Source organism: Phascolarctos cinereus, unplaced genomic scaffold (genome assembly GCF_003287225.1).
Source record: "Phascolarctos cinereus isolate Bilbo 61053 unplaced genomic scaffold, phaCin_HiC Scaffold_726;HRSCAF=1367, whole genome shotgun sequence".
Lineage (NCBI taxonomy): Eukaryota > Metazoa > Chordata > Mammalia > Diprotodontia > Phascolarctidae > Phascolarctos > Phascolarctos cinereus.
The window spans coordinates 40,180,776-40,196,957 of record NW_027556098.1 but is presented as its reverse complement, the minus strand read 5'-3'; the positions used below and the strand labels follow the sequence as shown (position 1 = coordinate 40,196,957).

Below are 16,182 nucleotides of genomic sequence, written 5' to 3'. Positions count from 1 at the left end.
TGCTTTTATTTTGTTAATCTCTGAATTTTTAATTTCTATTATGGTATTAAATTGGGAGGTTTCATTTGTCATTCTAGGTTTTTTAGAATTGCATACCTAATTCATTAAAATGCTTTTTTCTTTTATTGATAAAAGCATTTACAAATAAAAAATTCCAGTAAGTACTTCTTTGTTTCTATCCCCAAATTTTAATATGCAGTCTCATTTTTGTCAGTATTTTTTATGAAATTCTTAATGGTTTTTATGATTTTTTCTTCTACCTACCTATTCTTCAGGATTAAGTTATTTTACAATTAATTTTATATCTTTGCTTCAAATTCCTTTATTGGATGGAGTTTTTTTGTTATGGTCAGTAAAAATGTGTTGAGTATTTTTGCTTTTCTGTTTGTGTACAAGGTCAGTTTTTGTGATTATTTCATGCATGGCTGCAAAGCAGGTATATTTCTTTCTATTCCCATTCATTGTCCTCCAGAGGTTCATCATATCTAACTTTTCTAAAATTTTATCAGGTCCTTTGTTTCTTTTTTTTACTTAATATTTTATTAGATTTATTTTGGTCTGAGATGGGTAGAAGTCCTCCATTATTACCTTAATAGGACAGAGAAGCCATGATAAAGTCCTAAGGGGCTATATATATCATCTCCCTATATAAAAATGTAAACAGTTTAACCTTGTTTAGTTCCTTTTGATAGCATGCTCATGTTTATCTTTTTTTCATGTTTTTCTTGACTCCTGTGTTTGCCAAATTTTCTACTCTTCTGAGGTTTTTACATCAGGAGCATTTGGAAGTCTCATATTTCATTAAAGGTCCATTTTTGCTCTATAGCTTCATAGTCAGCTTTGCTAGGCAAGTAATTCTTGGTTGTAAGCCTAGATCTGTTGCCTTCTAGAATGTCTTCATAGGAGACAGGCATAGGAGGAGTTAGCAGAGGAAGGAATCTGAGTGATGTGAGGTTAGGAGGAAGGAAAAGAGGAAGCACTTGGTGAATAACCTCAATTTTTTCTTTGAATTATGAGGTACCACCTCTATTTGTGAAAGGAAGGGGAATAATGGAAAGTTTGGGAAAGAAGGAAAAGATTTGGAAAAGCTCCAGTGGTAAGTGGAATAGTGAATCAATTAGTCAGGTGTAAAAGAATGGTCTTGCAACAGTGAAGACCCATTTGAGATGACATAATATAAATGGGTAGTTGTTTAGTTGCTCAGCCATGTCCAATGATACTTTATGACCAACTGTCCATGGGGTTTTTTTTCACAAAGATCCTGGAGTGGTTTGCCATTTCCTTCTCCATTTTTATGCAGGTAGAGATTAAGTGACTTGCCCTTGGTCACACAGTGAACAGATGAGGTCAGTCTGTTCTTTTTGACTTCAGGCCCAGTGCTCTATCCAATGAGCCACTGAGCTATCCCAAAGGGGTAGTGGACCCAGTCAATATAGTTGTTCTGATTTTTCTCCAACATAATTCAGCAGTGGTAGGAGTGAAGGCAATGGAAGGTGGAAGTAGGGAAAGGCTAGGGCAGAGGTGGAGCTTGGCAGGACAAGGTTTGATTGGATAAAATGGCAGGGGACTTTAGAGAAGAAGACCCCTTGGCCCATTAAGGGGTCAAGATGGAAAAGGGAGGGAAGTGTAATCAGTGCAGTGATGGTAGCCTGGGAAAAAATTTGAGGTATGGAGGGATTGGAGGACGAGATTTGAACAAAGAACAGAGTTTGGGGTTGTGAGGAGGAGAGAGAAGTAGAATGACAGGAGATTGTGATTAGATAAGGTCACTTCAGAGTTCATGGACATGAAAGTTAGAACACTTTTAGGTTATGGTTAGATTCAGTGTATGGCCATTTTTCTCTGTGTAGCTGTGATGGGGTTATAAGATGGAGAAATAAGGTTGTGGGAAATGAGTAAGTTGAGGAACCAGAAAGCTAGGATGTTTGAGGGATTGTCTGTATGTATGTTCAAGTTCCCCAGTATAAGAACAGGATTTGGGGATGAGAGAAAGGCTTTGAGCCACATATTGAACTTTGTGAGGAAATAAAAAGGTGGTAGATAATAGCTACTAATTCTTAATTGGCTAGTAAATATTGATTGAGTGAGCAAGGTTTATCCCAACTCCCACAATATGGGGGAGCTATTGAGGTATGAGTGAAAGTGCAATCTAGGCTAGAGAGTAGCCAGGGAGCCTATTTCATTAAGAGGGAGCCAGGTTTCATTAAGTGCAGTAAGATGGAAGAAGCAGGAAAGGAAAAGTTTTAAGATGAAAGCAAATTTGTTATGGAGCAGGCATTCCAAAGAGCATAATAGAAGGGGTGGCCAGCTTAGGGTAAAACATTGGCAGGATTGATTTGAGGGGGACAGGAATAAGGGAATAGCCAGTGGGCAGGGACAGTCAATCAGTGAGTCAGACAATTTATTAGGTACCTACTACGTGCCAGGTGCTATGCTAAGTGCTGGGGATCCAAAGACAGGAAAAAGACAGCTTCTGCTCTCAAGCAGTTACAGTCAAATGGGAAAGACAGCATACAAACAAACATGTGCAAACAAGCAATATATGGGACAAATCTGAAATAATCATCAGACAGATGGCACTAAATAAAGGGGTTAAATCAAAAAGCTTCCTGTAATGGTGAGATTTTAGCTGAGACTTGAAGGAAGTTACAGGAAGGCAGAAAGTGCAAATGAGGAGGGTAAGAAGTCTAGGTATAGGAGAGCACCATTGAAAAGGCCCAGAGTCTCCACTCTGTGGAGTGGAGTGTGTTATTGTGGGAGGAAAAACAAGGAGGCCAGTATCACTGGATCTGAGCACAAGGGTAAGGTGTAAGGCACAAGGAGATTGGAAAGGTGCAGTGAGGCAGGTTATTAAGGTCTTTGGATATCACATAGAAGACTTTGTATTTGATCCTGAAGGTGACAGAGAGTCACTGCAAGTTTATGTGGGGTGACATGGTCAGACCTGCACTTTAGGAAGATCACTTTGGCAGCCCAGTGGAGGATGGGCTGGAGTGAGCAGAGACTTGGGCAGGAAAACCAATCAAGAAGCTATTATAATAGTCCAGGAGTGAAGTGTTGAGGGTCTTCACCAGAGTAATGGCAGTATTAGAGGAAAGAAGTGGGAGTATACCAGAGATGTCACAAAAGTAAAATTGACAGGCCTTGGCAACACTGGATGGGCAGCGGGCATGAGGTGCGAGGAAGTAAAAGAAAGAGAGGAGTAAAGAATGACAGCATATTTTACTGGGAAGCTTGTGGTACCTTTGATAGTAATAAGAAATTTAGGATAGAGGGAGGGTTGGGGGGAAAGCTAATGAGTTCAGTTTGGGACATGCTGAGTTTAAGATGTCTGTGGGGAATTCAGTTCAAGATGTCCAATAGGCAGTTGGTATTGTGAGACTGGAGGTAAAAGTTGGGGCTGGATAAGCAGATTGGAGAAGTATCAGCATATAGATGAGAGTTGAATCCATGGGACCTGATGAGATCATCAATTGAAATTGCATAGAGTCTTGTGAAACACCTATCTGTTGTGGGCCTGACCTAGATGAAGATCCAACAAAGCAGAATGAGAAGAAAAGAGGAGAAGAACCAAGAGAGATCAGTGTAACAAAAAGGTAGAGAGAAGAGTGTAAAAAAAAGAGGGTCGTCAACAGTGGTAAAGGTCAAGTAGGAGGATTGAGAAAGGCCATTTGATTTGGCAATTGAGATATTATTGCTAACTTTATAGAAAGTAGTTAGATGAAAGTGGTGGCATGTATTGTAGATAGCCTTCCCAAAAGGGAGGAGAAATATAACAGTTAGTGGGAATGACTGAATTAAGTGGGTGTTTTGACATTATTTGTATGTAGTAGGGAAATAGCCAATAGTAGATCAGGAGAGTTTGCAGATAAATAATAGTGGGAATGATAGAAGGAGCACTCTACAAGGAAAAGTGGAAAAATGTGGTATTTTTTGCATGTAGGACAGTTAAGCTTGGTAAGGAGAAGGGCCATCTCTTCATGTGAGACAGGAGTGAATGAAGGCTGTGGTAGTGGAGGAAGGCATCTAGGAGACATTCATTGAGGAGGAGATGAGAAGAGGAAGCTTTTGGTGAATGACCTCAATTTTATCAGTGAATTATGAGTCAAGGTTCTTAGCTGAGGGGTTAGGGAACAAGGCAACTATGGGAGATTTGAGAATGGATGAAAAGGTTTGGAAAAGCCCCCGAGGGGAATAATGAATTAATTAGGGAATTGTAAAAGAATTGCCTTGCCGTAGTGAGAGCCCATTTTGAGATTACATAACAAAAATGTGTAATATACCCAGTCAGCACAATTATTATGATTTTCTCTAGCTCTGTTCAACAGCACATGAGTAGAATAATCCAAGGGCATGACAGGGCAAGGTGGCAAGGGACTCCAGAGAAGAGGAGAGGGCAGAGTTAAACTTATTCACTAAGGGGTTAAGATGGGGGAAGGAGGAAAATGTAGTCACTGTAGAGGAGTCAGGCCTGGGAAAGAACTGAGGGGTGGAGGGATTGGTGGTTGAGGTAAGGACAAAGAACAAACAGAGTTTAGCATTGAAAAAGAGAGGGAGAATCAAATAACTATAGATTTTGATAAAGTAAAGAAATTTCAGAGTTCATAATCTTAGAAATGGAGCATTTGTGAGTGACATCCAGATCAAGAGTGTGGTCATCTCTGTGTGTAGTATGAATAATGGGAAATGAGCAAGTTGAGGTATTCAGAAGTTAGGATGCTAGGGGAAGCATCGATATGTATTTAAGTCCTGTAGGAGTTGAGGTGAAGAGAAAGACTGTAAGCCAGGTTACTGAACTCATTTAGGAAAGGAGAGTGTCTTGGAGGTTGGTAGATAACAGTTAACAGAGTTTTGATTGTGTGCTAAATATGGATTGAGTGAACCTTAAAGGAGAGGTTAATGAGTGATGGAGGTAAAGGGAGAGCTGGAAAGTGGCATTGGAGAGTAAGGAGTACTCCAACTTCCCAGCCTGGACCTGCGAGCCAAGGGGAATGATTGAAAGTGCCTCCAGTGCTAGAAAGGGAGGCTGTGTCAGGAGAGAGCCAGAAGATGAAAGTAGGGGGAAAAAAAGATTTAAGATGAAAGCAAGTTTGTTACTCAGGGAGTGTGTATTCCAGAGATAACAGTGGGAAGAATAGATAGAAAACAGAGTTTTACAGCAAGCCACATGTGCGAACACCAAGCTAGTATGTGTCAAAGATGAGTCTTGAACTAAGATCTTCCTAATTCTAAGGCCAGACCTCTATTTGGAGCCAACGGAATCTTGAAATTCTTATCAAACTTTCATTTTGAAGAGAGTTTCCTTTTGTAGTTGAAGAGAGACTGAGTTAGAGAGAGAAAGCTGAGAAAGCAAACTTGCTTCCTGAGAGAACTGTATTTAATTTGAATCTTGCAAAGAAACATAAAAAAAAATCTTAAAATTTTGGCTGGTGGAACTATATTCTAGAAATTAAAAGTCAAGAGTAGCAGTGATGGTTAGAGATGATTCTGGCTATGATCTTTCTTATGGCTGAAACATTGTAGGCAATAGTTTGTCTTTGTTTTATTGTTTAGCCAGTACCACTGATGCTTCTTCAAGCTTAACAGACTAGAGGTTTTTATATTTAAATAAGTAATATTTAATAAACAGGAGTGGGGTGCTCTCGGAACTATTTGACTAATGAGGTATTCCAGTGCTAGTAAATAATAAGGAAATATCTAAACATATGTCTTCAGAATGATGGGAATAAGTATAGTAATGAATTAAGTAGCTGGCTGCGGGGTGACATTCCAGTTAAGCTACACATGAAAGTGTTTGGCCCTAAAACCCTGCTACATAAACATATATATGTGTGTGTGTGTATAGCAACCTTATTTCTGTGCTTATACATATATATATATATATATACACACACACACACACACACACACACACACACATAAAGGCATTCTGTATGATTTGTCTATATGCAGCGTATAACCCCTGGAGGATAGGGAAAGATCTTAAGACAAATTATATTGATTTATAGGGCCATATGAGACAGATGTAGTTCGAGTTTTTGGTGTGTTTTAAAAGGCAGTTGAAAACATGTTTCCACAGAAAAAGCTTGCGTCTACTTGTTTGTTCACTTAATAGGCCATATTACGTAATTAGATTCACAGTGTTTGATGCTGTCAGTTTCTCTTGTCATCCCTTTAATTGGGGGGTTTCATTGCTGATTTTCCATTTTGTCAGGCAAAATGGCAGAAATGTGACTTCACAGAAATAAAACAATTTGCTATATCCTTTGTAAGGTAACTTTCTTCTGCATTTGAACATGGGGAAAATAGATTTTGTTTTGAATTAGAGTAAATTAAGCCTGTAAATATGAGAGCACCCTTTCAAAAATGAAAAAAAAAACCACCTTAGGTGATAATTATTTTACAGAACTTCAAAAGTGAAAGATGCTTCCAACCTGAATGTTCTAGAAGTGCTTGAATGCTACAAAATGGAGATATCCTATAATTTGTGTTTAACGTAGTGTAAGTGTTCTAACTCTTCACTTTATAAAGCATTGAAACATGCTCTATTTGGAGTTTAATTCATTTACTTTTTTATCTGTTTGCTTTCCAGATTTCAGATTTTGGATTAGCCAAATGTAATGGCCTGTCTCACTCCCAGGATCTCAGCATTGATGGACTTTTTGGTACAATTGCTTACTTACCTCCAGAACGTATAAAAGAGAAGAGCAGATTCTTTGATATCAAACATGATGTGTACAGGTTGGTGCAAAAACTTCCTTTGCAGGGGCAATCTGATTGTTTGGGACAACTGGTTGAGAAATTCTTCTAGAACTTAACAAATTCCTCTGAGGTAAATATCTGGAAGAACCTCCAAACCAAAGACTTGGTTCTTTGCTCATACTAAATAATTACGTATTTGTTTCATGGATCTGAATAAGTCAGGTCTGTTTAACTTTTGTTGAGGGGCTTTTTTTAGATTATGACTGGCTTGGAAGGGCATGGAAGATTTTTCTTTTTTTCCCATTTTAAATGCTTCTTAGCTGCGAGTGAAAAATATTCAACAGTTTGTGGAAGTGCCAATTAGAGTCACTTGTGTTACTGGACTGACAAGTTATGACTTTTTTTTTTTTGGTCTGGCATTTTCACAAACTGCAGGTTTTATTTGTTGAGAGTTTGTGGAAATTTGTTGCTTTAAGTATTCATGCATATGCCTGTGTATAGCTTCAGTTTAGTATTATATGAAGAGCTCTTGATACCCAATAATACCTGGTACAGTTATTTTAGATAAATAGATGTTGGAACATATATATGTATTAATTCAGTTATCTGTCCTTTTTCCTTTCTCAAAGCCTAATGGTCTTAATTCCCTGTACTTTTCCTAGGAAAGGGAAGATAAAAGACCGAAGTACTTCACTGATGTTTTGATGCTTAGCAAAAGACCGATTGTCACTTTTTACTTTTCTACGAATTGTTGTGGAAACTTCTTTAACAACTATTGATTCTTAGAACTTGGTTGCCTGGTTTGAAATTGTCTGTGTGTGTGGGTGTGTGTGTGTGTGTGTGTGTTCTTAGCTATACTTTTTAGTTGGACCTCTGTTAATGAATTAGACTTCTGGAACTAGTTACAGCTTACAGAATTTGAAAAAAAAAAGATTTTCTCTATTATTTCAAAATTTTGTGATTTAACTTTTGTGCTTACAAATTTCAATTTCCTATATGTCAAGTATTCTCTTTCAAATTCTTCTCAAGTTCTAATGAGATAACTCTCTAACACCTAAAGTGATGAGCCTTACTTCTGTAGTTATTGTCAGCTCAATACATACTACTTAGATTTTTGTTCTTTTTAATGGACATTTAATGAGCCTTTGACTTAAATGGCTTGTATTAATTTTTAAAAAGTTGATCATGAACTAAATGCGTTATAAGTTAACTTTAAAATTATCATGGACAAAGCTCTTTTTTTTTTCCAGATTCTAGATTTATTCTTTCAGAAAGTGTTTCACCCATATGACAGTACTAAGCATATTCCATAAAGATTAAGCTAATGAGACAAACAGCTCCTAAACATATTTTTCTTTTTCAGTTTTGCCATTGTTATCTGGGGAGTACTCACACAGAAAAAACCCTTTGCAGGTGAGTGAAATTTTCTCTTTATGTTTGGGTTTGGTATATTATGTTCTTGGACATTTTAAAGCTGTTTTCCACATTAGTACACTTCCTTCATTATGGAATAATAAATACAAAGTATCTATGAATACCTTGTGCTATGCAAGTTCCTTAAAAGGGACAGTGAACATGGAAGACAGGTTAATTTATGTCTGCTTTGTCTCTTTTGGGGTCTCTGACCCACCTACCAGACCAAGAATTGATTACAAAAATCTTTAGAATTTTGAGCATGCTAGAGAAAGAAACTTACTTTTTTCCCCATTCTGCAGAACTTTTCATTTCTATATAAGGGATTATTTGATAAAACATAAATTCTCTTTACTACTTGGAGAAGAAATATGGATCAGTCATTCTGTAGCTCATGCTTTTAATATCATCTTTCTTACCTAACTAGCATCCTAGGAATCAATATTTAAAATAAATGATGGAGAAAAAAAGTCTTTGAGAGTATTACATGTTATAGATCATCTTGGCAATTATTACTACAAATAGAAAGGACTTGACTTCTAATGCTTTCATTTATACAAGAAAACAATTATTCACCTTCATATCACCAATCATCATTCATCCTTTACAGGTTTCTTTCCCAGTCCCTCTTGTTTTAGACTACAATCATATAGTCACATAGTTTGGATGGCAGAAGTCCAATCTTTTTTATGTCTTGTGCAGATGACAGCTAAAGTTCCAGGTACATGACTATAAATGTCAGGAATAAAAGGCCCTTGTGTTAGATGTCTATGAAGATGCCCGCCAGAAAGCTGAGATTTTATCAGGCAATCCAGTTGGAAATGCTTGATGTTTTTATGTTCCCTAGCAATGTGATTTAGAAACATCTCGAATGTTGGAAGTTGGAGATTTTAGTAATCAATAAAATAGTGAGAATATACTTTTAAAGGTTAAACTTACACACAATTCTGTATGAAGCTAAATGAAGTACTAATAAGAAAATACTCCCACTGATTTTAAACTGAAAAAATAATCCACATCTGTAATGATGTACTTTTATGGCTTTTTCAAAGAAGGGCTCAGCTTAGGCTTTAAATCATATGCTACCATGTCAAAGTCTGTTTCTTTGTGTTAATTATAATTCTGGTCACAAAGACAAAAAGACTGGACTCACACTAGGAATACCCTTTCTCCAACTTGAAGGTTGTTGTCTCTTTTAGTGTTTATCCTCCACTCCCCTCCCCATAAACTTACTTGTAAATTCCAGGATTTTGCTTATCTGCCCGTCTCATTTTATAGTTCAGGGATCAGGCAGAGAGAGGTAAAGTGACTTCCTGATGGTCACACATGTAGAAAGTAGCAGACAGAAATTCATAAACAGGTTCTCTGACCTCAAATGCATTGCTCCTTTTACAGCATAACATTTGAAAGAGATGATTAGCAGCAGTCAGAATCCCATGGCATCCAATGGAATAATATTTAGAGGGTATCTATGGGTACTTTTCATCTTCAGATTACTACTTAAGACTGCTTTATCTCACTGATTTGATAAAGAAAGAAGTCACTTGTAGGATTTCCTGCATTTGTGTCCCTTGTCGTTGACTGGCATTAGTCAGTGATTATGTATCAATTAAAACTGGCTAGATCAGGAGCTCTTAACATGAAATCTATGGATAGATTTCAGGGAGTCCATAAACTTGGATGGAACAAAAATTACAACTTAATTTTCACTAGACTGAAACTGAAACTTAGCATTTCTTTCAGTTATGAATGTAGACAACAAACATTCTGAGAAGCGGTCCCATAAGCTTCACCAGACTGCTGAAGAGGTCCATGACACAAAAAAGATTAAAAATCCCTAAACTAGATGGGTGCTGATCAACTGCTCGGCTAACTAATGACATGGAGAGGAAAGATCTTCCTATATTTTTATATGTCAGATTGCCTTATTAATTGAAAATACAAAATTCTTAAATGTAATTTTTTTTAAAAAAATCTTCCCACTTATCTCTGATTCTAGTCCTTCTGTTCTCCAATCTATTCTCCGCAAAATAATCTTCCTAAAGATTACCTTTCTATATTTCCTTGTTCCAAAACCATTACTGGTTCCCTAGAATAAGACACAAACTCTGTAGCCTGGCATTTAATGCTCTCTTGTCTGTCTTCAACTGCCTCTCCAGACTTATTCTGCATTACTTTCTTCATGTACTCTTTAAAAAAAGTTTTATTGATTTTTTTGTCCCATTACCACTGTCACTTCTCACTGACTACCCCCTCCCATCATAAAGCTCTCTTTTGTAAGAAAAGTCAAGCAAAATACATAATGTCAGAAAAATCTATGTCTCATTCTGAACCTTTAGTTCATTACCTCTTCTGAAGTTAAGATTGATCACTTCATTGATCATAATTATGTTTTGGATATGTTAAATTTGAGATGTCTACAGAACAACCAGTCTGAAATGTTCACTAGGCCATTGGTAAGGCAAGACTGAAATCAAGAAGAAAAGCTACAGTTAAATACATAGACCTGGGAATCTTCTGAATAGAGATGATACCTGAGACTATTAGAGCTAATGAGATCCCCAGGTGAGAAAGTATTGAGGAAAAAGAGAAGAGGGCCCTGGACTAATCCTTGGAATACCTGCAAATAATGGGCATGTTATGGGTGAAGATCTACTACAGAAGACTGAAAGGGAACCAAGAGAAAATACAAAACCCAAAAAGGAAAGAGTATCTCTTTGGTAAATTTGGAGAGAGCATTTTCATTTGAATCATGAGCTTAAAGTCAGATTGCAGGGAGTTTAATAAAGAGTAAGAGAAGTGGTGACACTAAATGTAGATGACTGTTAAAAAGTAGTTGAATAAGGAAAGTCAACATATAAACTAGTAGCTAGCAGATATAGTAGGAAATAGTAAGGGATTTTTTTTTAAAGGATGGTAGAGTCTTGGTCATGTTTGCAGGCATTAGAGAATGAACCAGTAGATGAGGAGAGACTGAAAGATTGGGGGGGGGTGATGATAGGGGCTATTGATATGTTGGAGAAAAAGAGAGGAAATGAGATCTAAGGAATATATAGAGTGTGTGGCTTTGGCAAACTGGAGAACAACCTCATTATCAGAGACTATAATGAAAGAGGAGGATTTGTTGAGTTGAATTGCATATAATATCACCTCCATTGAAATCATTCTTCTCTACTTCATTGTGGTATGGACCAAAACAAGTTTTTTAAAGCTATGTTCTGGAAGATGCTATCCACAGATAAAGGCTTCAAGTATTGTCCTAGTAACCAATTGTGACTATCGTTGCAGAACAACTGGAGGTAAATTCACAGTGAGTCATTATCAACTGCTTGACTACTGATTGACAAATTTTTGTTTTTCACAACTCCCAAAGCCCATCTTTGGGTGGTCAAATCAACAACTGGTTAAATGCCTACTTTGTGTCAGGCAGTTTGCTAAGTGCTGGGGATAAAAAGAAAGACAAAACAAAAGTCCCTGCTCTCAAGGAGTCCAGTCTAATGGAGGAGACAACATGTAAATAACTATGTGCAGACAAGATACATACAGAGTAAAGCAGAGATAATATCAGGGGGAAGGCACTAAGATTAGGAGGACTGAAAAAGGCATCTAAAAGAAGATTAAGTGAAAATCTGCATAGTGGAGAGATAAGAGAACCCTGTGAGGAGCTTAACATCCAAAAAAGGGTTAAACAAAGATATATGCAACACTATGGAAAATTTTATTTCCATAACACTTCTGTTAATAGCTCAGTAATCTAAATTCGATAGTTCTCTGTGCTTTTTCCCATAGTTATCTCTTTTAAGCCAGAGATAAAAAATTCTCCTTTTTTTTAATTAGATCTGCTGTAACTTGTTTGCCTTTACTTTTCAGATGAGAAAAACATTCTGCATATTATGGTAAAAGTAGTCAAAGGCCATCGCCTGGAGCTACCCCCGATTTCCAAATCTAGACCTCATGCCTGTAATAACTTGATTAGACTCATGCAGAAGTGCTGGCAAGATGATCCCCAAAGTCGGCCAACCTTTCAAGGTAATGTGCTACCTGATAATATAGCTAATGTCTATCCTAAAATAAGATGCCCTAGCATTCACTTCTCTTCAAAATGTTATTAGTTTTACTGCTCCATTGAACTTAAGGTGACAAAGTTCAGAGTAAGAATAGGTACATAGGGACCTTAGAGGTCATCTGGTTTGGTCACTCATTTTACAGATGGGAAACCACAATGTGTTTGAATTAGTCATGCAAACTGCACAATACAGCTAGTTGGTCAAACTAGTACTTACTAAGCATTTACTTATGTGCCAGGCACTTTGCTAACTGCTAAGAATACCAGTAGAAAGAAAGACAGTCCTTGCCCTCAAGGAGCTTACATTCTAATGGGAGAAGACCACACATTTAACAAAAGGAAGATTAAAGGAGGGGAGGGGAACAAAGGGGAGTGGGGGAGAAAACCACACTAGAAGTAGTATATAGTCCAGAAGGTTGCCTGTAAAAGAATTAGATATGGCTACCCCTAGGTGTGCTACCCTTTAATGAAAGCTTTGGGACAAGACATCTAATCAAAGAGCGAAGCCATAGTGGCAAAGGGTACTTCCAATGTGTCGATTCCAGAACTTGAGAAAGGTTTCAGTCAGAATAGTAGAGGAAGCCTGGAGAGGATCAGAACACAGAAAAATATAGTCCAAGATTAAAACCTGAATGAAAATGTTAGCTAAGGCAGCAGCATAACATTTTTATTTCCAACACCCAAAATGAAAATACTAGATGTAAAGGTCACCCTAGTCCTTTAGGGCTAGCTTTGGCAGAGCAAAAGATACTGCATTTGAACACCTGATATTCTGGCATAAACTAATTATAAAGAATATTGAAATAATATTTGGCACAATAGCCTTTTTTATGTATAGCATTAAGGTACAACTGTGGTCTTGTTCCTTTGAGAAAGGGACCATTTTACAGAAAATAAATCTTAAATAAAGGGAATTTTGATTTGTTCCATTTTAAGACAACTATCTTTGACTAAAGATAGTTCTTTTTCCTTCTATGCAAAGAATACCTAACACAAGCTGAATGGAGGCATGTGTGGCTTTAGTGAATGAATAATTAATTCATAGCAATGTTTATTATGTGCTAAGACCTACACTAAGCACTGAGGATACAATACAAAAAGTATGATAGTCCCTACTCTATGGACGAGGACTAGAACTTACTTTCTTTTTTTATTATTATTTATTTATTTTTATCCCAATTACATGAAGGCAAGTAATTTGATATAGGTTATTCATGTGCAGTCATGCAAAAAAACATATTTCTATATTAGTCACATTGTGAGAAAACAAAACCAAAAAAAGCAAAAACAAAGTTTAAAAAGTATACTTTCATCTTCATTCAGATTCCATCTGTTCTTTCTCTGGTGATGGATAGCATTTTTCATCAGAAGTCCTTCAGGATTGTCTCAGATCATTGTATTGCTGAGCTAAGTCATGCACGGCTGATGATAGTACAGTATTGCTGTTACAGTACAATCTTCTGATTCTGCTCACTTCCCTTTGTGTCAGTTCATGGAAGTCTTTCGAGTTTTTCTGAGAGCATCCCTATTATAATAGCACAATAGTATTCTATCCCAATCATATGTCACAACTTGTTCAGCCATTCCCCAATTGATGGGCATCCCCACAATCCCCAATTCTTTGCCACCACTAAAAGATCTGCTATAAATATTTTTGTACATAAAGGTCTTTTTTTGTCTTATTTTTTTGGGATACAGACTTACTAATGGTATTGCTGGGTCAGTGGGTATGCATGGCTCTCTAGCCCCTTGGGCATAGTTACAAATTGCTATAAAAATGGGCAAATCAGTTTACAACTCCACCAACAGTGCAATAGTGTTTCAATTTCCTTATGCCCCTCCAACATCTGTCATTTTCCTTTTCTGTCATATCTGCCAATCTGATAGGTGAGGGATGATGCTTCAGAGTTGTTTTAATTTGCATTTCTTTAATCAATAGTGATTTAGAGCATTTTTACATATGACTATAGATAGCTTTGATTACTTTGTCTGAAAACTTCCTGTTTATATCCTTTGGCCATTTACAACTGGAGAATGGATCTTATATTTATAAATTTGATTAGTTCTCTATATATTTGAGAAATGCGTTTATCAGAGGTAATCGCTATAATTTTTTTTTCACAGTTATGATTACTGACTTTATTTCCCTCCAGCCCATTTCACCCTGTTTATCCTACACTCTCTCTTCTGTCACCTTGTTCATCCTCAAAAATGTTACTTCTGACTACCATCTCCCCCATCTGTCCTTTCTTCTATTTATTTAGTATTGTATTTTTCGTCAGTTACATGTAAAAACAATTTTTAACATTCCTTTTTAAAACTTTGAGTTACAAATTCTCTCCCTTCCTCCCTCCCAACCCTACCCCACAATGAGAAGGCAAGCATTTTTATATAGGTTATACACGTGTTATGTAAAACATATCCATAATAGTCATGTTGTAAAAGAAAACATAAACAAGAAAAAAAACTCAAGAAAAATAAAGAAAGTTAAAAAAGTATGCTTCAATCTGGATTCAGACACCATCAGTTCTTTCTCTGGAGATGGACAGCATTTTTCATCATAAGTCCTTCAGAGTTGTCTTGGATTGTTGTAATGCTGAGAATAACTAAGTCATTCACAGCTGATCATCTTACAATATTGCTGTTACTTTGTACACAATACATTTCACTTTGCATCAGCCCATGTAAGTCTTTCCGGATTTTTCTGAGAGCATCCTGCTCATAATTTCTTATAGTACAATAGAATTCCATCATAATCACACACCACAACTTGTTCAGCCATTCCCTAATTGATATGTCCTGTCTTCTATCAATTCCCCACCCCTTTCTTCTCTTATCCTCTTCCCCTCCCCCCCCACTTTCCTGGTGGGTAAGATATATTACTCAACTGAGTGTATGTTATTCCTTCTTTGAACCAATTCTAATGAGGGTAAGGTTCAAGTGCTCCTGCCCACTTCCCCTATCTTCCCTTCCAATGTAAAAGCTCTTTCACGTGACATTATTTACCCCATTCTACCTCTCCCTGTTCTCTTCTTCCAGTGTTCACAGTGCTCCCAGTTCTCTTTCTCACCCCTTAATTTTATTTTTTTTAGAAGTCATCCCATCTTAATCAACTCACACCAGTGCCCTCTGTCTATGTAATACTCCATCTAACTGCTCTAATAATGAAAAAGTTCTTAGGAATTACAAGTATCACCTTCCCATGTACAGATATAAACAGTTTAACCTTATTGAATTCCTTATGATTTATCTTTCCTGTTTACTTTTTGTGCTTCCCTTGAGTCTTATATTTGAAAATCAAATTTTTTGTTTGGCTCTGGACTTTTCATCAGAAATGCTTGAATGTCTTCTATCTCATTGAATGTGTATTTTTCCCCCTGAAGGATTATACTTAGTTTTGCTGGGTAGGTGATTCTTGGTTATAATCCTAATTCCTTTGCCCTCCAGGATATCATATTCCAAACCCATCAGCCCTTTAATACTAAATCTTGTGTTACCCTGACTGTTGGCTCCATGATATTTGACTTGTTTCTTTCTGGCTGCTTGCAATATTTTATCCTTTACCTGGGATCTCTGGAATTTGGCCATAATATTCCTGGGAGTTTTCATTTGGGGATCTCTTTCAGGAGGTGATTGGTGGCTGTTTAAAATTCTATTTTGCCTTCTAGTCCTAGAACATCAGGGCACTTTTCATTGATAATTTCTTAAAAGATGGTGTCTACGCTCTTTTTTTCATCATGATTTGCAGGCAATAGAATAATCCTTAAATTACTTTTCCTGGATCTGTTTTGCAGATTAGTTGTTTTTCCAATGAGATAGTTCAAATTTCCTTCTATTTTTCATACTTTTGATTTTGTTTTATTACCTTTTGATGTCTCACACAGTCATTAGCATCATTAGCTTCCACTCATCCAATTCTAATTTTTTAAAGAATTATTTTCTTCATTGAGCCTCCTTTTCCATTTGGCCAATTCTATATTTTAAGGAGTTCTTTTCTTTAG

At 36.8% G+C, this 16,182-nt stretch overlaps 1 protein-coding gene across 1 annotated transcript in view; it reads left to right on the top strand.

Annotated features, from left to right (window-relative positions):
* Positions 1-16,182, top strand: part of RIPK4 (receptor interacting serine/threonine kinase 4) — a 67,576-nt gene that overhangs the window by 31,929 nt on the left and 19,465 nt on the right. The window contains exons 3-5 of the mRNA XM_020976260.2: positions 6,593-6,741; positions 8,066-8,115; positions 11,986-12,144. Coding sequence (XP_020831919.1) covers positions 6,593-6,741; positions 8,066-8,115; positions 11,986-12,144 — 358 coding nt within the window. The remainder of the gene's footprint in view (positions 1-6,592; positions 6,742-8,065; positions 8,116-11,985; positions 12,145-16,182) is intronic.